The following is a 26,062-nucleotide window of genomic DNA, read 5'->3' on the forward strand; positions in this document are numbered from 1 at the left end:
CTAGGTACTGAGCTGGATTGTTGAGATCTGTATTGCTCTGCGAACCATACATGAAGAAGGTTTGCTTCATAAAGATCTGACGCCAAAGGTACTGCATGGATTAAACAAACACTGAAAACATACAAAACTTTATTTCATAATAAATCATTGACATTTGTGTCATGATTTATTTTTCTTAATTATAATTAGTAAACTACTTTTGGACTGGCTGATGTACAAGTACATATTGAAAAAAATAGTCATTTGAATTTGTTTTATTCATAGGATTAAATTACATTTGTATATTTTCTCTTTCTTCAGAACATATTCCTGACAGAATTTGGAATATTGTGTTTGGGCGGATTCGGAACTATCCATGAAGGGTATTGTGCAGTTTATGTGCAGCTATGTTCGTCACAATTAGAAATCGACCATTAACAATCCTTAGTAACACCAGCTTAATGTCACGATCCATGTGCTTTTTCTGGTTAGTCTGTTTGGTCTCTTGGTTAGCCTTGCCATTTCCTCACCTTTCCTCTGTTCCCTCTATCCAGTCGTCAGCTCCACTCACTTCACTTTTGTTTCCCTCAACTATTTTCACTCACTAATCATCCTCCTTTGCATTTAAGCTCACGGTTGTCATTCAGTCATTGTCAGATCTGCTGTCATAGCAAACCATGGTTTCCCCCATTTCTCTGGTTGCTGGTCCACGTAATGTACAGTCTGCTTTTTGTTATGTTTCCTTAGGTGTTGTGGGGTTTTTTTGGCTACATTTTTTGGTATTTCCAACTGTGATTTTGATTTCTATTATAAATAAACCGTTTAAGTTTCCTCCTGGCTCCTGACCCGTGTCCGCATCAGGGTCCTCCCTTGCCGCCACCTCCAAAACATGACACTTACTGTTTTAGCAAAGCCCCCACACTCTTGACTGAACATCATTCTGTTTGTAAGGGTAGACAGTCTCAATATAGTCATGGAATAACTAAAAGAAATACAACTCAACTCTGCTTTTCAGTCAATTCCACCTATTGTAATCAGTTGTATACTTTAGTGCTGCAGTTTTGTTCAGCAAGCTATTGGGCCAGTTCCAGGTTCAGAAGAGCGGCGGTGCATTTTATGATAAGGAAACCAAAACTGTGAAATTATAGAGCCGGTAGTTTACACACATAAACAAGCATACAACACACTTTCACAGCAATGTCAAGTTTTTATACACTTGTAACCTCAAAAATTTAAAATCAAAAACCTCAAAAATTTAAAATCAAAATGTTTTCGTTGGCTGTTGTCATTTCCTAATTTTGCATTGTGCTCTAAACTAGTTTTTCTGGTCTTTTTGATCACTTTGTCTCTAGTAAATGTGGGTGCAACAACCCTTTAATGTCCTCACAGTGCCCAAAATAAACACTCAAGTTTCAACATTTACTTTTAAACAATTCAATATCATGACACAGATAAGAGGTTTAGTCTGTTTATTGTATCTTCAGTTGTCGACCACACCCTCGACAGATCTAGGCCTCTCTGCGTATGCATTGTTGAGGCCTAGTGGTCAAATGAATCTCAGTTCAATTAAATATTTACTCCATAAAGGTCAGAACCATTCAAGTTCATTATGAAATAGCAATTATCCACCATCCTCCCGCAGGCAGAGGGGTAATGGAGTGTTCTGAAGGCTAAACCTCATTGCTGTCAATCCAACTGCTGCGGTATCTTTTTGGTTTTCTCTTGGTCATGTTCATCAGGTTCTGCCCTAACCGTGCACGTGTAACCCAAAACTCTTTCTCTATTCATCAGATAAAATTAAACTGTGCAGTTACCATTCCTCCCAAACTGCATCTCTTTGCACTGCCTATGTCTGTTTTTCCCCCCACCACACACTTGCTAGGGGAAAGGAGGGCCAGATTTAAGGAGCAACAAAAACAAATGATTTTAATATTTTTTTTTATAAAAAAAGTCATGAACTGTTTTTTATTTCCATTTAGGTATCTTGTGTCTTTACTCGTGGTTCTGTTTATGAGTGTCTGAAATCTTGGTTTTATACACGTATTATGTAACTGTAGATATAACTAACTCTTTCCCTATGCCAACAATGTGAAACAAAAACAACTTCTTGCAAAAGCACAATAATTAGGACTCTACAGCAGTTTGCCAACTTGTCAGATATCCTAACAAATAAAAAACTGATCTTAAGTCATTGTGCAGAATTCTTATTTTATCTTATGTGTGTAGCTCTGCATTTTGTTGTGATGAGGGGTTGAAATTAATCTGATTCATTGCTGTATTTCTCTTGTCCAGTTCAAAAAGCACGTCAAACACGAATTCAAATCGACCAATAAATTACTTGGCACCCGAAGTCTTCACAGAGGGGAAATACGATGCAAAAAGGTAAGCCATTTTTTTTCTTTCATAACTTGAATTTAACTTAATAAACGCTCAATTTTAACTAGAATCAGTTAAAACCGGTCAGTAACATTATTTGGAATAGAAAAGAGCAACACTAACATGCAACAAGTGTGGGTTTTTCATGTTTTGTAGTAAATAAAGTCCCGGAAATTATGAGCTGCTTTGCCACATTTCAACCAAACAATGAAGCTTCTGTATGTTTTGTGTAAAAACAGAAACAGAGGTAATTGTGTGGAATGTATGACTGTACAATGCTTTCAGCAAATGTCAGTGTATTATATTTATTCTATTTTTCTCATTCACATTCAAATTATGCTATTCTTTTTATTCATATGCCAGTTTTTTGTTGTTTTCTTTTGCTTTGTGATCAAAATCCTAATTTGCTATTGCTGTTAACCTTCTAACATATTCTTTACTTTTAGTGATGTCTGGGCAGTGGGATGCATACTCTTTGAGCTCTGTACCAAAAAGTCAGCGGTAAGTTGCAGGTGAATCTGATCAAATACAGTAAATAGACTTATTTTACGATATTTTTTCTTGAAATACTTTAAGCAACCACAAATTGAAGTCTAGTCTTTATAGACTAATTTTCACTCACAATTTCTGATGTGTTTAGCTGTCTGACAAAATAAACTGGACATGTATGAATGAGAGCAGCCTTGTTGGAAAGTCAGCTGTAGATAGACACTGATATTTTACTATTTTTTACTAACTTTAGAACCTAAAATCTAGGTGTGTTTGTTCAGTTTTCAGAAGCTTGATTTTGTACTGTTTCGATCAAACTAACAAGTTTACAAGCATTTTAGTTCTAGAGTCTAGTTTTGGTTGTGGTAACACATTTGTTGTTTTTTTTCTAGTTATTCAGCCCTCACGGGTGAAGTGAGAAGCTTTTCTTTGCTTGAATAGAGTTCTTTTTACTTTACTTTTCTAAGTGGAGATGTGTGTAAAATGGCCCAGTCTGAACTACCATGTGTTTGTTAAGCAAGCAGACTCTGTCCCTTCTGTTTGAAGCAGGAATTATAGGGTACGAAAATCCATCATTTGGCTTTAATAAAGTGATGGAAAAATAAGGAAATTGTGCTGTAGTGTTTGCTTCAAAATTTGCTTTGAAAATGTATAAAATCTTGCTCTAAGTGGTATTTATGATCTTCTTTTACAGTTCTCTGCAGAGACTGCAGTCAAGCTCATGCCAAAGATAATTAGTGGTCCTTACCCATCTCTCCCAGATAACTTCTCACCAGAGCTTTGTGAGCTGTTGACCGATATACTGAAAAGAGATGCTCAAGCAAGACCAACAGCCAGTGAGATCTTGGCACGTCCAATTGTTATAAAGTGTCTCACAACAAAGGTATGACATTTCCAACAGTACAATATTTAACTTGCTATCTCAGAAAACACCTTTTCTCCAGGCAGCTGTTAGCATAGGATTTAATAATTCTTCCATAATGTCTTTAACAGGGAAATCAACTAGATTAAGATTAAGATCACATTTAAGATCAAATTTATTGTCATGTACAGGGAATACATGAAAGTTGTCTTCCGCTTTTAACCCATTCAGGGTGGCACCTGTTGAACACACACATGAACGTGCACAGGGTCACAGACTCATAGAGACAAATGCCATACACTAGAGCAGTGGGCAGCCAATTACAGCACCCAGGGAGCATGGGGTTACGGTGCCCTTGTTCAAGGGCACCTCGGCAGTGGCAAGGAGGTGGATTGACACCCCTCCAGCTGTCAGTTTCACCAATTGTTGAGTGGTGAGAGTAGGAATCGAACCGCCAACCGGTTATTGGATGACCCACTCTAATCACTGAGCCACGGAGAGCGGCAACATCCATTCTGACATCCCGTGATTCCGACATGCAAACGTCCCACCATTCTGAAAAGGCTTTCCATATAAGGAAATGAGTGTTATTCAACAGCTAACAGTCCCTTCTTTCTGTCAAAACCTCTCCCCCTCTCTCTGCCTGTTATTCTTCAAAGCTTGTGAAGTTTGAATGATATAAAATGAATGATAATTTAAGGATCAAATCTACAGTCAGAGGGGAGTATCAGGTGGATGTGGGCTTATTTCGGATTTAAAAAATAAAGATAAAAGATGATGGTACTCAGGCTCCATACATAAGGGCTGTGTTGTTACTATTCACTATAAATCTGGTGTGTGCATGTAACAGCTGTCATGTAGGTGTGTCGGATACCGTCAGATCCTGGCAATGTCATAAGTCCGTGGTAATTTTCAAAACGCGTTCCAAAAGCAAAGTAATGATATTCAAATAGTTTATTATACAAACAGGAGCAACAAACATAGAAAAACACTTATTGATTTAAAACTAATAAAAAAAATTATAATACATTTTAATATATGAAATTAGTTTTATTTGGAGCACCGGGACGTCCAACACAGGTGAGCCGTCATTGATGTCTGCAATTGCCATTATTAATGTTCCATATGATGCCAGCATGCAAAAGACGCATGGGCACTGTGGAGAGCTCCGCTCCAGCTGGTTGCTGTGGGAGGTCACTGACACTGTATTTCTGCCTACTCAAAATGTTTCAGACTCGCCCGATTTGCATTAATACCTGTATCTTGATATTTGAAATTTCAGGGGATTTTGATGATAACTTGGTTGGTTTGCGAGGTTGTGGAGTTCCTCCAAAAAAAAGGCTTTAATAGCCTATTAAAGAATTTGTCGGTATGGCGGGATGTTTATAGAAATTAAAACATACCGCCATTCCGACCATATGCGGAAAAAAGTGTCGGAATGACTGGATGTTTTATAGAAAATTCAGTGTCGCCATTCCGACAATTTGAGGCCTATGATGGAGTGGCGGCATGTAATTGAGCCACGGCCACCCTACTCCAACTAATTGCTCTTAACTTCTATCTAAACTAATGAAGACAAAAAAATCATTTGTTATTTGTGGGAATTTTTTTTTAATAAACCACGGGTAAGAAAAGTGTCTTAGACCGATTCTAAATGCTGCATCTACACTACTTGTGAAGAACAGGACATCTGATAGGCTACAGATAAGAGGTTTAGTCCGTTTATCGTATCTCCTGTTGTCGACCACACCTTCAACAGATCTGGGCCTCTCTGCGTGAGCATTGGCATAGTGGTCAACTAATGTCTAACAGATCTAACATTTTTCTGCTTTCATTGATTGCTTTACTTGGAATTCAAAAAAGAAAAACATGGTAGTTTCGTTCTATTTTCACAGCACTAACACTGTTAACATAATGCATGCACACACATGTCTCCGCTGAAGACAAGCAAATTTGCTAAAGAGGTTTTAGTCAAGTTTTTGAATTAGTTTTTTATGAAAATATTTTCTTGGCACATCTGTTTATTCTGATGAAATCACTTTTTTAAAAAGACCACTTTTTTTTTTTAAGTGTAAAATAACAGCAGATGAACTCCATAACAAGCTGGACATGCTAAGGACTCTGGCTGATGGTTTGGAACGTATTCATGAGAACACCACCATCGGAAGTCTGGCAGGAGGAGTGATTGGAGCAGTGGGAGGGATTACATCCATTGTGGGGCTTATATTGGCTCCTTTCACTTTGGGAGCCTCTCTTATTGTCACTGGTGTCGGTGTGGGAGTGGGTGCAGTAGGTGCAGTCACTGCTGGTGCCTCAAACATCACAAATATGGTCAACCAGTCCTCTGATCGCAAAGCTGTTCACACTATCATTAAAGAGTTTCAACAGAAAATTAATGCAGTTGTCACCTGGCTCCAGGAGATTAGCTACAGCTTACAAACCATCAGCAAATATCCACAAGTATGTGACACTGACAGCAACTTAACAGGGGAAAACATCAAAAGGCTTGGCCTTAGGGCAGGAAAAGGTGTAGGTGGCATTGCTGAACTTGTCAGACTAACTAGCGTCGTGAGCATTGGCAGAGTTGCTGCACAAGCATCCAGGGCAGTGCGTGTTGCAGAGGTAGCAACAGGTGTACTTTCTGGTTTATTCATAGCAGTAGATATCTTCTTCATTGCCATGGATGCAAAAGAGATTCATGAAATTAAGAAAGCAAGGGAAGCAGAGGAGAGAGGTCCAACCTCACCCAGGTCAGAGTCTGAAATTGGTGACACTGTGTCAACCTCTGACAAATCTGCACTATTGTCCAGCTCAATGATGGAGGAGTTACGCATTGCTGACAGAACACCTGTACGTGTTGAATCGGAGCCTCAGGATCAGTCCTCACCAAAAAGAGCTCAAATCAAATCTGAGATCATGAGATTTGTCCAATCAGTGAGGGAGGCAGCAGACAAACTGCAAGTACTGTTGGATGAGCTAAAAAACATGATATCATCTATCCCCTCAGTTCAACAAGAAAGTGAGCTGGAGTGGCAGAGTATGGAACTAATGTAACCCAAAGGTTATATTTATCCAAAAGAGTTTTGGTGAGTTTAAGTCAATTTTTCACCAAAGACATCATTGTAGAAATACTGGGAAAGAGGCTTAAGGATTTCTGCGTCAATATACATAAACAGGATGATATACCAAATAAAAAATTCCATATTTTCTAGGCTGGGTTGAAATTAGGAGAAATCATGTACCAATTAGGACTTGTACTATAATAAATTCAAGCTTGATGGTGTGGTTGTCAATCATATTTTTTTATGCTTGTTTTGTCTTCAATATGTGCAATGTTTAATTTCAGGGGGCTGTTATTTTCTGATAATGTATCATGTGCAAAGTAGGCTTTAAATTACGTAAATTAGGCTGTAATACTATACACATTTAACGTGTATGTAGACTTGTCATATATTTTGTGTAGCTGTTGTAATTCAATTTTACAAAATTGAGATTTTATTAGCATTCATGAAATAGATATTTAGGATGGGGATCAACTGTTTGTTTCTGTTTCTTTTTTTGGGGGGGGTGGTGGAGAAATGCTATTTATTATCTGTCGAGAAGATTGAGATCCCCTCGTACACATTGTAGATAAGAACAGATAAGAAGGGAGTTGAGAAAGTAGCAAAACAATTTTATAAGGTTTTAATAGTGTAATTTTGCTGTATTAACCCAAGGCTGAGCGTTATAGAAATACCAGTATTAATGATAAGTTAGATCAAGGGGAAGTTGATCATGTCTAGATATTGTGTGATTTTGAGTTAACAGTTTAAAGTTAATCATTTTAAATAAATCATTATAAGTTAACCATGATCAGAAATAAGTATCTTCGTGGGAATTATAAAGGATATAAAATGAATCTCTGTCTGAAATGGTGTCACTGCATAAAAGGTTGTGCTGCGTTACAGTTGGAAGGTGGAAAGTACCAGGGGTCACAGAAAGTACCAAAGATAAGAGTTTGGGACATCTGGTCAAGCCAGAGAGTACTTTTGGTGAAGTCAAAGCGCGAAAAGGGGAAGGTTGCAGAGGGTCAAGCACGGACTCAGATACAAAAAAAGGGGAACATAAAATGAATGATTTTATGTAGCGTATAGAATCCAGTCGCACACATTGTCAATATAAGTCTGCTGAAAAATAAAACAAATTTGTCAAAATTCTATGACTATTTTGATCTGTTTTATTGCTTTTTATTTCTGCTTTTTCTTCATTATCAAGTTGTACATGTAACAGTGCAAAGCAGGTTTAACTATAGAGCACATATTTTGTCTCAATATGATTTTTATGTAAAAAGAGAACACTCGCATTCATAAAAATACTGTCAAATATATGGACACATATGTTGGAAATTTATAAAATGGTGGGACTGATCTGTTGAATCCATTCACATCTCCACTTTTTGCACATAAGGAACAACATGGCACAAACAATTGACTCTATGATTCATGATTAGGGTTTATGTACAAGGGTCTCTATGCACAACAGAACTGCAGGTGAATAAGTAAAAATATCAGTTGGGTAAAATCAGCAGTTGAATAATCTAGAATGAAAATGTGCTGTTTCAGTTTGGTGATGGTGAGGAGGCAGTTGTTGGTTTTAACTGGGCGTATTGAACCATTGGTGAACATCAACAAATATATAAGATAATGGGTAAAAAAAAGGGTTGTTTCAATATAAAATCAGATTGCTTCAGGTAAATTAATTTTATTCAGAGTACTAATACGTTTAAATTAAACTTGTTGGCGGACTATTATATTGCCAAAGCCTGGTGTCTGTAGGTGGAACCACCACCACAGGATATTCAGGCCAGCACTGAGCAGCTATTCTGGGACTCCTACTTAGAAACAGCAGGATGATGACCTAAGGCAAGTGCAAGCTTTTGGATGGACTTGCAGTTTCTCTTGCCAGTGTGGATAAAGAGCAGGTTTAGTCAGGTGCAAAGCCATGTGATTAGAGCTTGTGAGTCAAGCAGTTACAGAGAGACAGCTGAATTTGGTTCTTGATCCTCTGAAGCTGATTGCCAAAGGAATTCTGAATACTGTTAATTACACAGGGTGGAGATATTTGACACAGACTTTTACTAAGTAGCTGTTCTTCTTTTTTACATTAAAGGAAACATGCATGCCCATGTTAAACTGAAGAAAACTTTGGTGAGAGGATAGATAAACTAATCAAAGGAAAACCTATAAGACAGACCGTAAATTAATTTAGACGAAGTTGGAGCAGCTCTGTTTGACGTATTCTTCAATGGGACTGGCTCTCACAACGGTCTTCTCCCAGTTATCTGTTTAGACTCATGTGTTGCACAGTGGGCTGAAAACTGTCGGCCCTATCATAAGACAAAATAAGCTCTTGGATTCCACAATGGACAAAATGGGAGTAAAAATTATTATTACAAATACAACCTTTAGTTCATGTTCTTGTGTAACTTTGTAACTAAGATTGAAAAAAAACAGATGTAAAGATGTTATTCAGTAGTTCTATCTAATGTATGTTAAAGATAGAGAGATGTGGTAATTATAATGCTAATAAACTACACTCAAATTGGTTCTTATCAAGTAGGGAGCATATATCTCATGATCCTCTCTGTGTTTGTCTGTCTGTCCCTGTGCTTGGTGGACATGGGAGTTGGTGGTGATTTCCTCATCTCCTTCACCTATGGCTGATCCAGTGTCTCCTGCTTCATAAGCTCCAGTTTTCCTCTGGACATCAGTTCGTTAGTTCTCCTCCAGTGGTACATCTCATGACATTAATGTTTAATGTCAAGTTTTTGTAGAAATCACAAAGACCTCTATTATCTGCTGTTCAGAGAGGCTGTGACCTGAGTACCAGGGCTTAGCCAAATCGCTACTGGAACCAGAAGCCACTGCCACCATTTCTGCTACCACCATTATCTTTACCAGCCTGGACTATTATTCTCCATTCTGCGATCTTTTCTTTCTCTCCTTTTATATTGTCTGGTAGCAGTGATGGAAGGAGTCTGTGTCTCTGGTTTGTCATGAAAATCAGGTTTCAGCAGATGAATGGAGCAATTCTGGAGAGAAATACAAAGGTACATGCCGATAAATGGAGCTTGATGGTTCCTGGTTTCCTCTGTCCCACATCAGAAACTCCATTGTTCTTTTGTATATATATATATATATATATGTGTATGTGTGTATGTGTATGTGTATGTATGTATGTATGCACCCTCCTGTGGTATCCATGATGTGAGTTGGCATGTGTCCCAATATAATTTGAATTTATGTGTGTACTTGATGTTTGGCATGAGAGGGAGGGGAAATGGGGGATCAGCACAGTTAGCCAGATGGAATGGAAATGAACTATTTGTAATCAAACACACAGAAGAAAAAAACTGCATCATTGATTTATCTATTTTTATCTTTTTTGCCCAATGCTTTTAGTACTTTTGTTTCTGGTATCAAGTAAAAGTATTCAACCCACAGACATCACCTTCATTGATGGATGTAAATTTTGCCCACCACGGTGGTGTGGTGATTAGCAGTGGTTAGTGGTAGGTGGTTGTGCCCCGTGTATGCGTGGGTTTTCTCTGGGTATTCTGGCTTCCACCCACCATCCAAAAACATGCATGTTAGGTTAATTGGTGTCTCCAAATTGTCCTTAAGTGTGTGATCTTGTTTGGCTCTGTGATAGACTAGTGACCTGTCCAGGGTGTGACCTGTCCAGGGTGTACCCTGCCTCTTGCCTGATGACCGCTGGGATGGGCTCTAGCCCCCCCCTCCCCACAACCTGATCAACAGATTAGGCAGGTATAGAAAATGGATGGATGGATATTAAATTATTTCAATTTGTCTGAACACTTTTCCATGGAGAAAAAGCCCTGGCAAAAGTCAGACATATCTTTCGACAGATAAATTAAAATACTCACCAGAATTTACTGTTGAAATATATCAAAGATTGTTTCTTTTATACAAAGTGTGAAAATATCTATCTTGGAAAAAAATTTAAGTTTGACGGGACATCTTTGTCGATTCACATTTAATAACGTCATTCAAACTTTAAATGGGTCAAAAGACATTCAACTGTTACCAATTGATGCAGCTTTTTCAAATATTAAGCCAATATTGAAATATAACGTGAACAAATTTCAACTCTTTGTCCTCCTTTCAACCTAACTACTCCTGCAATCTTTCACTGATTTCTACCATTTTGATATCAAACCGTTCAGCTCCTTAAGGAGATTTATGCTTTGACTTTTGGTGTTTATAACTTTTATACTTTATAAACTATTCAACATTTTTCCTCATTCAAATGAATGGAAAGTGTTTTCAATTCTTCAAAAACTTTCACCTACTTCCAACCTAACTGTTTCTGCAGATTTTCAGCTAGAGACACCATTTAAACGTTAAACAGGTCACAAGACATTCAGCTTTTACCAATTGGTGCAGCTTTTTCAAATATTAAGCAAATATTGAAATCTAACGGTTTCAAAAACATGAACAAATTAAAAAATTTTCTCCTCTTTTCAACCAAACTACATCTGCATACTTACTCCGATTTCAACTAAATTGGTCTCAAAATGTTCACCTCTTTCAGGTGATTCCAGCTTTGACTTTTGGTGTTTCTAACTTTTATACTTTTTAAAATATTTAGATTTTTATTCAAATTCTATTGAAATTTTGTCAAGGCCCAGATGAACACAGGACACAGATGCAGGGAGTTTCAGAACAAGGTGTTTTATTGGAACACAACCACTGGAGAAGTTCCTGAACAGAGCAAATCAATGGCTGTGAAACTCCTGATGCGCTCTCCTCAATAACTACACATGAGGAGACTGCGGCTATGAAAATGAACAAACAAAGCTCTCTCCACTCTAGGAGGAAAACAGAAAGGCTATTAAAGATTACAAATTAACTCTCTCGCTCTCCTAGTGAGGCGGACATAAAGTTTAACAACCAAAAATCTCTCCAAAAACGGAGGAACGAAAATCAGGCTAGGAAAATTACTTAAACTAGTAGTACAACTATGGAAACGATTACAAACAAAAGACTCTGCAGGAGGGTGACTCGACTACAGGCTCTGGGATTCAAGGCTTGGAAATAACACGAGGGTTTCAAGGTGCAAGGGTGAAGAACGTGAGGGTGAAGAACACAAGAGTTGCGACACACTGGCACAGGACAGAGCGAACACATTTTGAACACATGAGGGAGCATGGGGAACAGATGGAAACACTTAGGGATCAGGGCAGACAATCAGACATTTGACACAAGAGGAAGGGCAAAGTACCTGAAACGAGAGGGAAGTTAATATTTCAAAATAAAGCAGGAAATGACAAGACAAAAACAGACTTCAGAACAAAACATATCACAAGTTCCTGACAAATTTCAGCTTTTTCTCCGCTTTTCAACTGAACTTCTTCCACATACTTATATCGATTTCAACTATTTTGATCTCAAAATGCTCTCTTCTTTCAGGAGATTACGGCTTTGACTTTTGATGTTTCTAACTTTTATACTTTTTTATAATATTTAACATTTTATTCAAATTTTAGGCACATTTAGGAGAAATTTGAACTCTTATCAACCTAACTAGTGCTACATACTTTCAGCTAGAGACACCATTCAAAGTTTAAACGACTCACAAGACATTCAGTTATTACAAAATGGGTAAGCTTTTTGAAATATGTTGTCGATTTTGAAATATGAAAAATCTTTTGTCCCTGTCATCAAATCTTCTGTCTTTCCAATAGGTTTAAATCATAAATCACTATTAGCATTTATACTTCAAATTCATTCAACCAAGACTTCAGCAACTGGTTTTTCAGCAATTGAAAGATTTTCCACTTTTTTAGCATTGTCAGCTATCCCCATTCGACTTCATCAGCATTCTCACTGCTGTTTCGCAGGAACAGCTTTTTCTAGTTTAATTTTATTTTACAATATATTACAATATTTCAGGTTTTTTTTGGTGTTATAACAGAACTAAGGACTTTTTTAATATACTCACTCTTTTGCAAATGCAAAATTTTACAAACCCTGCTGATCATGGCCCATTGCTGTTAGCTGTAACATGAAACTTGCCACTCCCTTGACTGACAGAATTGTTTGGTTTCACTTTCCATTTTCTACTGTTATAAAGTTCCACCCTGCTGTTAGAAGAACAGTTTTCACATAAATTGCTTCTAAAAGTTTTTTTTGCTGCTGTGATTTTTTTTCATTTTTATTTTGTCATTAGGACATAACAAACATGGGGAAAGAACAGAGCACACTCAGGAAAAATGGCTTTGTTGCATCAAAAGAAAATTTTCTAAATTTTTTCATTGCCAGGAAGGGAGAAGATTTGTTTGTCATTAAGACGATCCCACTAAGTCAGGTAAGAGAAGAGTTTAGCTTAATCGTTAACATATAATATATGTAAATAACTAGGATAAGATTTATTTTCCTTGCATAACTGTGACAAAAATGTACATTGTTTTTCCTGCATCATTTTTGCATGATCATTATACAAAGAAAATTTGAATTAATTGAATAAATCAAACAGATTGTATTTCTCACTGGAACTTTAGCCTGCAGTTTTGCAAGAAGCCTTCTGACTGGTTTGAATCGTTTGTTAATTTTGTCTATTTCGTGTCAAGAATACTACAGGCCTGAGGTTGACCATCACAGTGCCTCTCTTGGCATTGGTGTCAGACAACCATGCCAAGCTATTCTAATGATTGCCATGTCTTTAACAGAGGACTAATGAAAGCAACTTTCAGTCAGAGATGAACATCTTCAAGGACATAAATCATCCACATATTGTGAATTGCAAGAACTCCTTCACTGGTAAGTTTAGAAAAACTGTATTGGGTTTTATGTTAACCTGAGTTTGCAATCGAATGACATATCTGTTTTTACAAAATAAAGTGGGCAAATTGAAGAGATTTGTGACAGATGATAAGTAATCATTTTCAAAAAGTACTGTTGAACAGAAAGTTGACCTATTTTTAGGGATTTATCACAATAATTTGTAAATAATTCTTAATTTCATAATGTTTTGAATAGACAATTGAATACAACTGAACTGAATGTACAACAAGCGCAACAAGCGCCGGTGACGTCATGTCAGAATCTGTCACATTAGAGCTGGTATGTTACCAGTATCAGCTAATGATTGATAATATTATTAATACTTCAAATACTTAAAAACTGGAGTATTAAATAGGACTGTCAAGCTGGATCTCTCAGCACTCTTAATCATCAAATCTTATACACCAATGTCCTTAAAGGCTGTTTTCCATGCTCAAGCGGATGTGCTGATGTACTCATGAAATGCCATACGCGTTCAAGCTTGCACAATTCTGGCTACTAAAACCTATCTGGAACTCTTAGTAAATCTCCAGGTTCATAATCATCTTGTGTAAAGTTAAGCATCACACATGATTTGTGGTTACAGAAGAGTGATGAAAAGTCCAGCTTCTTCAACTACATGGAATGGACCCAGGCAGGAAAGCTAGTTCTGTTAGGACAGAAACACTTAGAACTCTGTGTCCACAAATGATGGTGTTTGTAGAATCTGCATTCACACAGTATTGACAGTGACAAAGATAGCAAAACAGACAAAATAGACAAACTATCTGCTAACATCTGGCAAAGGGACTGCCAATGAAAATTAACCTTTTAGGTAACATTTACATTTAACTTAGTTTAGATATTGATTAAAGTATAGTGTTCCTTTTAAGAAGTATACATTTAAATTGAAACAATCAAATATGCATAACAACAATGTTTCTGTCACCTTTTACAATACACTGTAGCATTGGGCACCAATGGTACAGTGTATTGTAAATGGTACAGTGTGGAAAAGAAAGAAATCATCTCTAGTTGCTCTGTTTAGAATGCTAACTTGCTCCACTGGTTTTCTTTGTTATGCCTCATAATATTTACAGGCAACTTGTCAAACACGCACCTGCATAAAGTATTATTTATATACTTTGTGAATAGCAAAATCTGCAGGTCGAACTTTTATCGATTTTCATTTGAATCAATATTGAATAAGAAAAGTTAAGCCCATTGAATAAATAAGATATTTGAATTAAGTCAATAAATTGGCCTGTAAAATAAATCCTGAAACAAATAAACCAAATCAATATATTTAACATCAGCATCAGCATGACATCAGCACAAATTTGGTGAGTAATTCTGGAATTAAGGAACTTGTTCACTGACACTTTGCTGACTTTCTGAAAGATGCTGTTCCTGACTCAGTTGGATAACCACTTCCTCTTATTTGAATGATCAGTAATATTTTTCAAAAAGTACTACAAAATAGAAAGCTGACCTATTTTTAGTAATTTATTACAATAACGTGTAAATAATTCTTAATTTGATAATGTTTTGAATAGACAATTGAATGTACAACAAGCGCAACTAGCAGATTAACAACCCCAGTGACGTCATATCAGAATCTGTCACATTAGACAAAAAAATGTGTTAATTTACCACCCAGCCCATCAGCTTTTATTGAAATCAAATTTTAAAATCATGAAAAAAAGATGCTGGTGCTTGTCCACTGAAAACAACAACTGACAGTTCTCAGACCAGTTCAAAATAAGTATCCTAACTGGACAAAAGGAGCCAAATTTGTTTTAATTAAACCAAAGTCAACAGATGTGAAATCCCCAGTGCCGAATGCAGATATTAAATATTTTGAAAATCTTTGGATTACATTCCATACATTATCAGATTCTGTAACCTACATTCACAAGGTCGTTATGTCCTCCTGTGATGCACTGAGGTCTTGGCCAGAGTCAATGCAATGGAGGCAGAGGTAGAGGGCAGCGATTTTATGATAAACTGACAGCATCCCTTCATCCAGCTGCAACTTGTGAATGTTTAAAAATTACCAGGTGAAAAATGCAGCTGATTTTAGAGGTAATACTCAACTTTGACAGTGGCTCAGGCATCTGGAGGTGGGGCTGACCTTTGCTGGCCTTAAGTACTACTCCACTGTGTCATAGAGCCTAATTTCAGACCAGTCTACAAGTCTTGAGTAAAGAAAATCAATGAAAAGCTGTTGACCTGTCTAACTCCATAATTTGGTACAACATAGATTTTGGTCTGTTGTGTCTTTTGAAACCATTAACCATCACATATATCATGCTTTTATTTGTTTAACACCGACTTTAAAGTGTAGGAACATTTAATAAGAACTGGGTTTCAGACAAAATATATGAACAAAAATATAATATATTTACAGTGATTTTAATATAGAAGTTTTGTACAACTTAACAAAACACAGTTTGGCATTGATGGAGGATGAGGGAGAGCATCCAAGATAGAAAAAAATGAAAAAGAACTATGGATCCCCACAGGAGTTTCAACACTGAGGATATCTATAAGAGAGAAATTTATTTGCAGTGTGATGAGGACCAGTGAAAAACTGAGCTGGTGTGTTACTAGTATCAGCTAATGATTGCTAATATTTTTAATACTTCAAATACTTGAAAACTGGAGTATTAAATAGGACTCTGTCAATCTGGATCTCTCAGCAAAGGGACTGGCAAAGGGACTGCCAATGAAAATTAACCTTTTAGGTAACATTTACATTTAACTTGTTTAGATATTGATGAAAGTATATTGTTCCTTTTAAGAGGAATACATTTAAATTGAAACAATCAAATATGCATAACATCAATGTTTCTGTCACCTTTTACAATACACTGTAGCATTGGGCATGCTCTATGGTACACAATGGTACAGTGTGGAAAAGAAAAAAATCATCTCTAGTTGCTCTGTTTAGAATGCTAACTTGCTCCACTGGTTTTCTTTGTTATGCCTCATAATATTTACAGGCAACTTGTCAAACACGCACCTGCATAAAGTATTATTTATATACTTTGTGAATAGCAAAATCTGCAGGTCGAACTTTTATCAATTTTTATTTGAATCAATATTGAATAAGAAAAGTTAAGCCCATTGAATAAATAAGATATTTAAATTAAGTCAATAAATACGCCTGTAAAATAAATCCTGAAACAAATAAACCAAATCAATATATTTAACTTCAGCATCAGCACATTTTTGGTGAATAATTCCCAACAGGCACACTGAGCTTCCACCTGGCAAATGAAATTTGCTGCAAAGATAAGTTTTACTATCAATGAGCTCAGAGGTACTAACAGATTTTTCTTTCAATTTGTTATAAAGATGAAAGTCAAAATATGTACTATGTCGTGATGGATCAGTGTCAGGGAGGGACCCTTGCTCAAAAGACAGAGAGCATGCAAGAAGAGTCTGAGGTAAGGGACTGAGATGCAAAAATATTCTGAAGTTAATTCTGTGCATGATGTTTCACTTTTGATCTCAATGAAGGGAAATTCCTGCAATTGTGCTAAAATTTGTTTTCTAGGTACTGAGCTGTATTGTTGAGATCTGTATTGCTCTGCGAACCATTCATGACAAAGGTTTGCTTCATAAAGATCTGACGCCAAAGGTACTGCATGGATTAAAGAAACACTGAAAATATACAAAACTTTATTTCATAATAAATCATTGTGACATTTATGTCATGATTTATTTTGTCTTAATTATAACAAATAAACTACTTTTGGACTGGCCAAAGTACAAGTACATTTTGAAACAGTAATTGGAACTGTATTCATTTTTAACTTGATTTTATTCATAAAATTAAATTGCATTTGTATCTTTTCTCTTTCTTTACAACATATTTCTGACAGAATTTGGAATATTGTGTTTGGGCGGATTTGGAACTATCCATGAAAGGTAATGTGCAGTTTATGTGCAGCTATGTCTGTCACAATCAGAAATCGACCATTAACAATCCTTGGTAACACCAGCTAAATGTTTTAGCAAAGCCCCCACAGTCTCTTGATTGAACATCATTCTGTTTGTAAGGGTAGACAGCCTCAACATAGTCATAGTCAGTTCTACCTTTAGTAATCAGTTGTATACTTTAGGGTTACAATTATGTTCAATTATTACAATATAGTTGACTAAATGTCTCTGATTCACGATAACATGTACCATATACTGTATGTACCCTCTATGGTTTTATATACATGTTTAATATGTCCACTTCAAAACAGAGAATTAGAAGCTATTGGGCCAGTTCTAGGTTCAGAGGAGAAAAAGGGGAACGAAACTTGACCTGCACAACAGGCCATACAGAAGAAGTCTGTTCAACTTAAACTTAACAACATACAATTAGCAATAGAGAACCAGCTCGGGTGATAAAGTCTTTCTTTACTCATCAGATAAAAAGACAAACTGTGCAGTTACCATTCCTCCCAAACTGCTTCCCTTTGCACTGCCTACATTTGTATTTTCTCCACCACACAGCTGCACTTGCTCGGGGGAAAGGAGGGGCTGATTAAAGGAGCAGTTCACCAGTTCTTTATTTCCATTTAGGCATTTTGTGTCAGCAACTATTTACTTGTGGCTCTGTTTATGAGGGTCTGCAATCTTGGTTTTATACACATATTATGTAACTGTAAATATAACTGACATAAAAAAGTCAGGTTCCACAATGGAAAAGAAAAAAAAAATTAAAACTTCTTGCAAAAGCACAATAATTAGGACTCCACTGCAGTTTTTCAACTTGTTAGATATCCTAACAAATAAAAATGACTGATCTTAAGCCATTGTGCAGAATTCTTATTTAATCTGATGTGTGTAGCTTTGCATTTTGTTGTGATGAGGGGTTGAAATTAATCTGATTCATTGCTTCATTCATTCATTCATTCATTCTCTTTTATAGTTCAAAAAGCATGTTAAACATGAATTCAAATCGACCAATAAATTACTTGGCACCCGAAGTTTTCACAGAGGGGAAATACGATGCAAAAAGGTAAGCCATTTTTTTTCTTTCAAAACTTGAATTTAACTTAAATGGAAAAGACTACAAAATTGTAAAAGCTCAATTTTAATTAGGATCACTTAAAACTGGTGAGCTGCTTTGCCACATTTCAACCAACAATGAAGCTTCTGTATGTTTTGTGTAAAAACAGAAATAGAGATAATTGTGTGGAATGTATGACTGTACAATGCTTTCAGCAAATGTCAGTGTATTATATTTATTCTATTTTTCTCATCCACATTAAAATTATGCTATTTTTTTAATTCATATGCCAATTCATTTTGTTGTTTTTTTTTGTTGTTTTCTTTTGCCTTGTGATCAAAATCCTAATTTGCTATTGCTGTTAACCTTCTAACATATCATTTACTTTTAGTGATGTCTGGGCAGTGGGATGCATACTCTTTGAGCTCTGTACCAAAAAGTCAGTGGTAAGTTGCAGATGAATCTGATCAATATAGACATATTTTCCTATTTATTTTCATTACGCTGGAATTTTTTTAATCTGGGCAACAGTCTGGAAATGCATTAAGCAACCACAAATTGAAGTCTAGTCTTTATGGCCTGTTAATTCACTCACAATTTCTGATGTGTTTAGCTGTCTGACAAAAGAAACTGGACATGTATGAATGAGAGCAGCCTTGTTGGAAAGTCAGCTGTAGATAGACATTACATTTTACTTAATTACCCATTTTTTACTAACTTTAGAACTTAAAATCTGGGTGTGTTTGTTCAGTTTTCAGAAGCTTGATTTTGTACTATTTCGATCAAACTAACAAGTTTACAAGCATTTTTAGTCTAGTTTTTGGTTGTGTTTGTTTTTTTCTAGTTATTCAGCCCTCACTGGTGAAGTGAGAAGCTTTTTTTTGCTTGAATAGAGTTCTTTTTACTTTTTGCTTTTCTTAAAATGGCCCAGTCTGCACTACCATATGTTTGTTAAGCAAGCAGACTCTGTCCCTTCTGTTTGAAGCAGGAATTATAGGGTACGAAAATCCATCATTTGGCTTTAATAAAGTGATGGAAAAATAAGGAAATTGTGCTGTAGTGTTTGCTTCAAAATTTGCTTTGAAAATGTATAAAATCTTGCTCTAAGTGGTATTTATGATCCTCTTTTACAGTTCTCCGCAGAGACAATCAAGCTCATGCCAAAGATAATTAGTGGTCCTTACCCATCTCTCCCAGATAACTTCTCACCGAAGCTTCGTCAACTGTTGACCGATATACTGCAAAGAGATGCTCAAGCAAGACCAACAGCCAGTGAGATCTTGGCGCGTCCAATTGTTATAAACTGTCTCACAACAAAGGTATGACATTTCCAATAGTACAATATTTAACTTACTATCTCAGAAAACACCTTTTCTTCAGTCAGATTTTAGCATAGGACTCAATATTTCTTCTATCTTGTCTTTAACAGGGAAATCAACTACCCTAACTAATTGCTCTTAACTTATGTCTAAACTAATGAATACAAACAAATTTTTTGTTATTTGTGGTAATTATTTTTATTAATAAACCACGGGTAAGAAAAGTGTCTCAGACCAATTCTAAATGTTGCATCTACACTACTTGTGAAGAACACGACATCTGATAGGCTACAGATAAGAGGTTTAGTCCGTTTATTGTATCTCCTGTTGTCGACCACACCTTCGATAGATCTGGGCCTCTCTGTGTGAGCATTGCTGAGGTCTAGTGGTCAACTAATGTCTAACCGATTTAACATTTTTCCATGCAAATTGCTGGATTGCTTTACTTGGAATTCAAAAAAGAAAAACATGATAATTTGGTTCTATTTAACATGGTTAACATTAATGCATGCACACACATATCTCAGCTGAAGACAAGCACATTTGCTAAAGAGGTTTCAGTCTAGTTTTTGTTTATTTGTTTTTTATGAAAATATTTACTTGGCACATATGTTTATTCTGATGAAATCACCTTTTTTTCTTTTTTTTTTATGAAAGTGCAAAACAACAACAGAAGAACTCCAGCACAAGCTGTACATACTGAGGACTCTGGCTGATGGTTTGGAACGTATTCATGAGAAAACCACCATCGGAAGTCTGGCAGGAGGAGTGATTGGAGCAGTGGGAGGGATTACATCCATTGTGGGCCTTATACTGTCTCCTTTCACTTTGGGAGCCTCTCTTATTGTCACTGGTGTCGGTGTGGGAGTGGGTGCAGTAGGTGCAGTCACTGCTGGTGCCTCAAACATCACAAATATGGTCAACCAGTCCTCTGATCGCAAAGCTGTTCACACTATCATTAAAGAGTTTCAACAGAAAATTAATGCAGTTGTCACCTGGCTCCAGGAGATTAGCTACAGCTTACAAACCATCAGCAAATATCCACAAGTATGTGACACTGACAGCAACTTAACAGGGGAAAACATCAAAAGGCTTGGCCTTAGGGCAGGAAAAGGTCTAAGTGGCATTACTGAACTTGTCAGACTTGTTGGGGTCATGAGCATTGGCAGAGTTGCTGCACAAGCATCCAGGGCAGTGCGTGTTGCAGAGGTAGCAACAGGTGTACTTTCTGGTTTATTCATAGCAGCAGATATCTTCTTCATTGCCATGGATGCAAAAGAGATGACTGAAATTAAGAAAGCAAGGGAAGCAAAAGCATCACTGATGCTTGCACCAAAAAGAAATCAAATCAGATCTGAGATCATGAGATTTGTTCAATCAGTGAGGGAGGCAGCAGACAAACTGCAAGAACTGTTGGATGAGCTAAAAAACATGATCTCATCTATCCCCTCAGTTCAACAAGAAAGTGAGCTGGAGTGACAGAGTATGGAACTGATATAACCCAAAGGTTATATTTATTCAAAAAGTTTTGGTGAGTTTAAGTCAACAACAATTAGGCATTTTTCACTGGTGTCCATTATGATCAAAGGATTAATATTTTTCACCAAAGACATCATCGCAGCAATACTGGGAAGGAGGCTTAAGGATTTCAGTGTCAATACACAAACAGGATGATATACCAAATAAAAAATTCTGACTATACTACAAGAAACTATTTCACATTTTCTAGGTTGGGTTAAGAAATCATGTACCAATTAGGACTTGTACTATAATAAATTCAAGCTTGATGGTGTGGTTGTCAATCATAATTTTTTTAATGCTAGTTTTATCATGAAGATGTGCAATGTACATTTTAAGGGGGCTGTTATTTTCTGATAATGTATCATGTGCAAAGTAGGCTTTAAATTAGGTAAATTAGGCTGTAATACTATACACATTTAATGTGTATGTAGACTTGTCATATATTTTGTGTAACTGTTGTAATTCAATCTTACAAAATTGAGATATTATTAGCATTCATGAAATAGTATACAGCAATATTTAGGATGGGGATCAACTGTTTGTTGCTGTTTCTTTTTTGGGTGGGGGGTTTAGAAATGCTATTTATTATCTGTCAAGAAGATTGAGATCCCCTCATACACACTGTAGATAAGAACAGAAAGGAAGGGAGTTGAGAAAGTAGCAAAGCAATTTGATGAGGTTTTAATAGTGTAATTTTGCTGTATTAACCCAAGGCTGAGCGTTATAGAAATACCAGTATTAATGATAAGTTAGATCAAGGGGAAGTTGATCATGTCTAGATATTGTGTGATTTTGAGTTAACAGTTTAAAGTTAATCATTTTAAATAAATCATAAGTTAACCATGATCAGAAATAAGTTTCTTTGTGGGAATTATAAAGGATATAAAATGAATCTCTGTCTGAAATGGTGACACTGCATAAAAGGTTGTGCTGCGTTACAGTTGGAAGGTGGAAAGTACCAGGGGTCACAAAAAGTACCAAAGATAAGAGTTTGGGACATCTGGTCAAGCCAGAGAGTACTTTTGGTGAAGTCAAAGCGCGAAAAGGGGAAGCTTGCAGAGGGTCAAGCACGGACTCAGATACAAAAAAAGGGGAACATAAAATGAATGATTTTATGTAGCGTATAGAATCCAGTCGCACACATTTTTTGTCAATATAAATCTGCTGAAAAATAAAACAAATTTGTCAAAATTCTATTTTGATCTGTGATTTTTGCTGCTTTTTTATTTCTGCTTTTTCTTCATTATGAAGTTGTACATGTAACAATGCAAAGCAGGTTTAACTATAGAGCACATATTTTGTCTCAATATGATTTTTATGTAAAAAGAGAACACTCGCATTCATAAAAACTCTATCAAATATATGGACACATATGTTGGAAATGACTCATCATTTATAAAATGGTGGGTTAGGGGACTGATCTGTTGGATCCATCCACCTCTCCACCTTTTGCACATAAGGAACAACATGGCACTAACAATTGACTCTATGATTCATGATAAGGGTTTATGTACAAGGGTCTCTATGCACAACAGAATCAAACTTTGAAAATCAAATTGCTTCAGGCAAATTAATTCTATTCAGAGTACTAATATGTTTAAATTAAACTTGTTGGCAGACTATTGTATTGCCAAAGCCTGGTGTCTGTAGGTGGAACCACCACCACAGGATATTCAGGCCAGCACTGAGCAGCTATTCAGAGACTCCTACTTGGAAACAGCAGGATGATGACCTAAGGCAAGTGCAAGCTTTTGGATGGACTTTCAGTTTCTCTTGCCAGTGTAGATAAAGAGCAGATTTAGTCAGGTGCAAAGCCATGTGATTAGAGCTTGTGAGTCAAGCAGTTACAGAGAGACAGCTGAATTTGGTTCTTGATCCCCCTGAAGCTGATTGCCAAAGGAATTCTGAATACTGTTAATGACTACACATGGTGGAGGTATTTGTAAGGACAGAGTTGTTCTTAGTAGCTATTCTTCTTTTGTACTTGTTCAAAAAAGAAGGATACACGCATGTTCATGTTAAACTGAAAAAAATATTATGAGCAGTTCCAAAAAGTCTAAAAAAAGATAAACTGATAAAAGGAAAACCTATAAGACAGACAGTAAATGAATTTAGATGGAGTTGGAGCAGCTCTGTTTGATGGATTATTCAGTGGGACTGGCTCTCACACAACGATCTGCTCCCAGTTTAGACTCATCTGTTGCACAGTGTGCTGAAAACTGTCTGCCTAATTTTAATAGCTGGACTTTTACTGAAACATCCTAGAGATTGGAGTTGCACTTTTCACACCAAATTTATGTTTCACACCTAAATCCTGTGATAAAAGGAAATTAACTTCTGCCAAATTCAACAGACAAGTTTGCATAGATTATAAAACATAAAAAGCCCTCTGTCCAACGAAATAGACAAACGGGGAATATAATTCACCCGTAAGTTCATGTTATAGTGCAACAAATGTAACAGAGACAGAAAAAAGCTAATACAATTCACTCTTTAAGATGTTATTTAGTCCTTCTTACTAACATGTGTGAAATATAGAGAACTGGGATAATCATAAACCTAATAAACCAAACTCAGTAGTTTTGTTAACAGGTAGAGAGCATGTCATACAACAGCTTAAAAGGAAGTGAGCGTTTTAACAAATATTGAATTAGAAAGAGTTACTCAATGCAGTTCAACTAGATAGAAGCGCAAGTGTATGTCAGAAAATGAACATTTCTTATATTTGGTCATGAACTGCATGGTGGTGCAGTGTTCAGCATTGTGACCTCACAGCCAGAAAGTTCCTGGTTAGAATCTTGACTTGGGGTTTCTGTGGGGTTTGCATGTTCTCCCAGTACATTCTGGACTACAACACATACCTTCATATGCAAGTGCATACAAGTGCATATACAAGTGCATGCATCCAGACAGGCCTCTCTGCTGCCTCGGGCTGTGTTCAAATTTCCCACTCATTCATTCATTCTCCCACTATTTAGTTCTTAGTTTTTGTTCACTGTATATAGGAGACACTTGCTCCATAATGAACCGTGATATATATACCACTGGCGCTACACAGAAGTCATTTTGAAATCATTCCAATATTCAACTTCATTCATTCCTCTAAACCTTTTCCTGCCAACTTTACTCACCCTCTCCTTTATTCTGTGTTACATATCTACTGTTTATCTGCTGCCAGTCCCTCAGTACAAAACAAGTTTTTTCTTCCCTTTTCTTCTTTCTCATCTTCTCCCTTTTTCACTCTTCTACTTTGGGTCTGTGAGCGTTCATCCCCTTCCTCTCTATCCAGTTAATATGGGAAGTTAAAAGCAGGACAGAATGCCATTCCTTTTGTCAACAATTTCATGATAAAAGATTTCTGGCGCTACCAAAGAGGTGACAGGAAAGAAATGATGACATCAGATTAATACGTAAGTTGCTGAAGAAGCAGAATGGCTAATGTATGTATGGTAGTGTGCATGTGCACAATCCCACACTTGTCCCAAGCCATTTAACATTTTACATTTACATAAAACATTTTGATTTTCAGTAAAGTACTCAGAAGAATTTGTAATTGGATTTTTTCCACACAAGTTCTTGCTCCACATTCACCAGAGAACAGAGGAGTGCAATTAGATTACTGTACAAAGTAGGGAAAGCCTGGGTGTGGCTTGCAAATGTTCTCTTCTGATAATAGTATTTCCATTTTGTATTAATAGAAAACAATTGAACATTTTCTTTCATTTTGTTAACATATATAATTTTGTGAATGAAAGATTATTGCTAAAATGGAAATAACTTGCTCACATTACCAAATCCTTGTGCCATGAAATTATATGACAGACCGAAATTATAATACTACAATTCATACAAAACCTTTTTTTTTACTTTATGTTAAAAATCTCACAACCAAAAAAGTTTTCCAAATCAGTCAACAAGGTCATTTTTTTAATGGCATCCTGTAAAGTACTGCTCCCACAAGCAGCAGAGGGGGAATACAACTCATGTGAATGTGTCTACATCTGAGTTGATGTTATTCTGCAGTTTATGGTTTAAGAAGCCAATTAGCTGTCATTAGGAGATAGACTGGGTGGTGGAAGGAGCAATAAAGCGCTTTGCTTTTAACTGTGAGTCTTTGTCTTGAGATCAAGACCAACATACATTCCATCAGTAAAATGACACTTTACAGAAAACACTTTTGTCACTTCTTGGTTGTATGTAGGCAACATAATTAATAGGTTAAACTTAAAAAACAACCGGGCTACACGGTGATGTGGTGGTTAGCACCATCATCTCACAGCATTAGGGTTCCTGGTTTAAATGCCAGCTGCATGTTCTCCCCGTGTTTGTGTGGGTTCTCTCCAGGTGCTCCAGCTTCCTCCCACCATCCAAAAACAATTGGCAACTGATAATTGACCCTAGGAGTGAGTGTGAGCATGGAAGGTTGTCTCTGTCATGGATGCTGGTTGGCATGGTTACATGTTAACGCAACACAATAAAACAAATTGTTGTCACTTGGCTTGGGTTATAAATCAAGACTACTTGGATAGTGTTAAAAATAATCGCGATTAGGGCTAAAACGTTCTTTTTGAGCATCAGTGTCATAAGTGTAACATACTTGCTCTTACAACCACAAGAGTATGCATATACATTGAACATGATTAACATAAGGTGTCTTATGATAGCACCTCCCCTCATCCTC

At 36.5% G+C, this 26,062-nt stretch overlaps 1 protein-coding gene across 1 annotated transcript; it reads left to right on the top strand.

Moving 5' to 3' along the window:
- Positions 1 to 8: 8 nt before the first annotated feature.
- On the top strand, positions 9 to 21,339 carry LOC140317785 (apolipoprotein L3-like). The gene is made up of 6 exons (XM_072395292.1): positions 9 to 88; positions 301 to 362; positions 2,272 to 2,361; positions 2,802 to 2,856; positions 3,539 to 3,727; positions 20,518 to 21,339. Exons 5-6 carry the CDS (start codon positions 3,566 to 3,568, stop codon positions 21,337 to 21,339), a joined length of 984 nt encoding a protein of 327 aa, XP_072251393.1. The 5' UTR covers positions 9 to 88; positions 301 to 362; positions 2,272 to 2,361; positions 2,802 to 2,856; positions 3,539 to 3,565.
- Positions 21,340 to 26,062: the final 4,723 nt, after the last annotated feature.

The sequence above is a fragment of the Leuresthes tenuis genome, unplaced genomic scaffold (genome assembly GCF_036924035.1).
Source record: "Leuresthes tenuis unplaced genomic scaffold, fLeuTen1.0.hap1 SCAF_11, whole genome shotgun sequence".
Classification (NCBI taxonomy): domain Eukaryota; kingdom Metazoa; phylum Chordata; class Actinopteri; order Atheriniformes; family Atherinopsidae; genus Leuresthes; species Leuresthes tenuis.

Coding starts and splice junctions, on each gene's coding strand:
- LOC140317785 (XM_072395292.1), top strand. CDS start 3,566: ATGCCAAAGATAATTAGTGGTCCTTACCCATCTCTCCCAGATAACTTC. Junction 3,728..20,517: donor TAAAGTGTCTCACAACAAAG/GTATGACATTTC, acceptor TTTTTATGAAAG/TGCAAAACAACAACAGAAGA.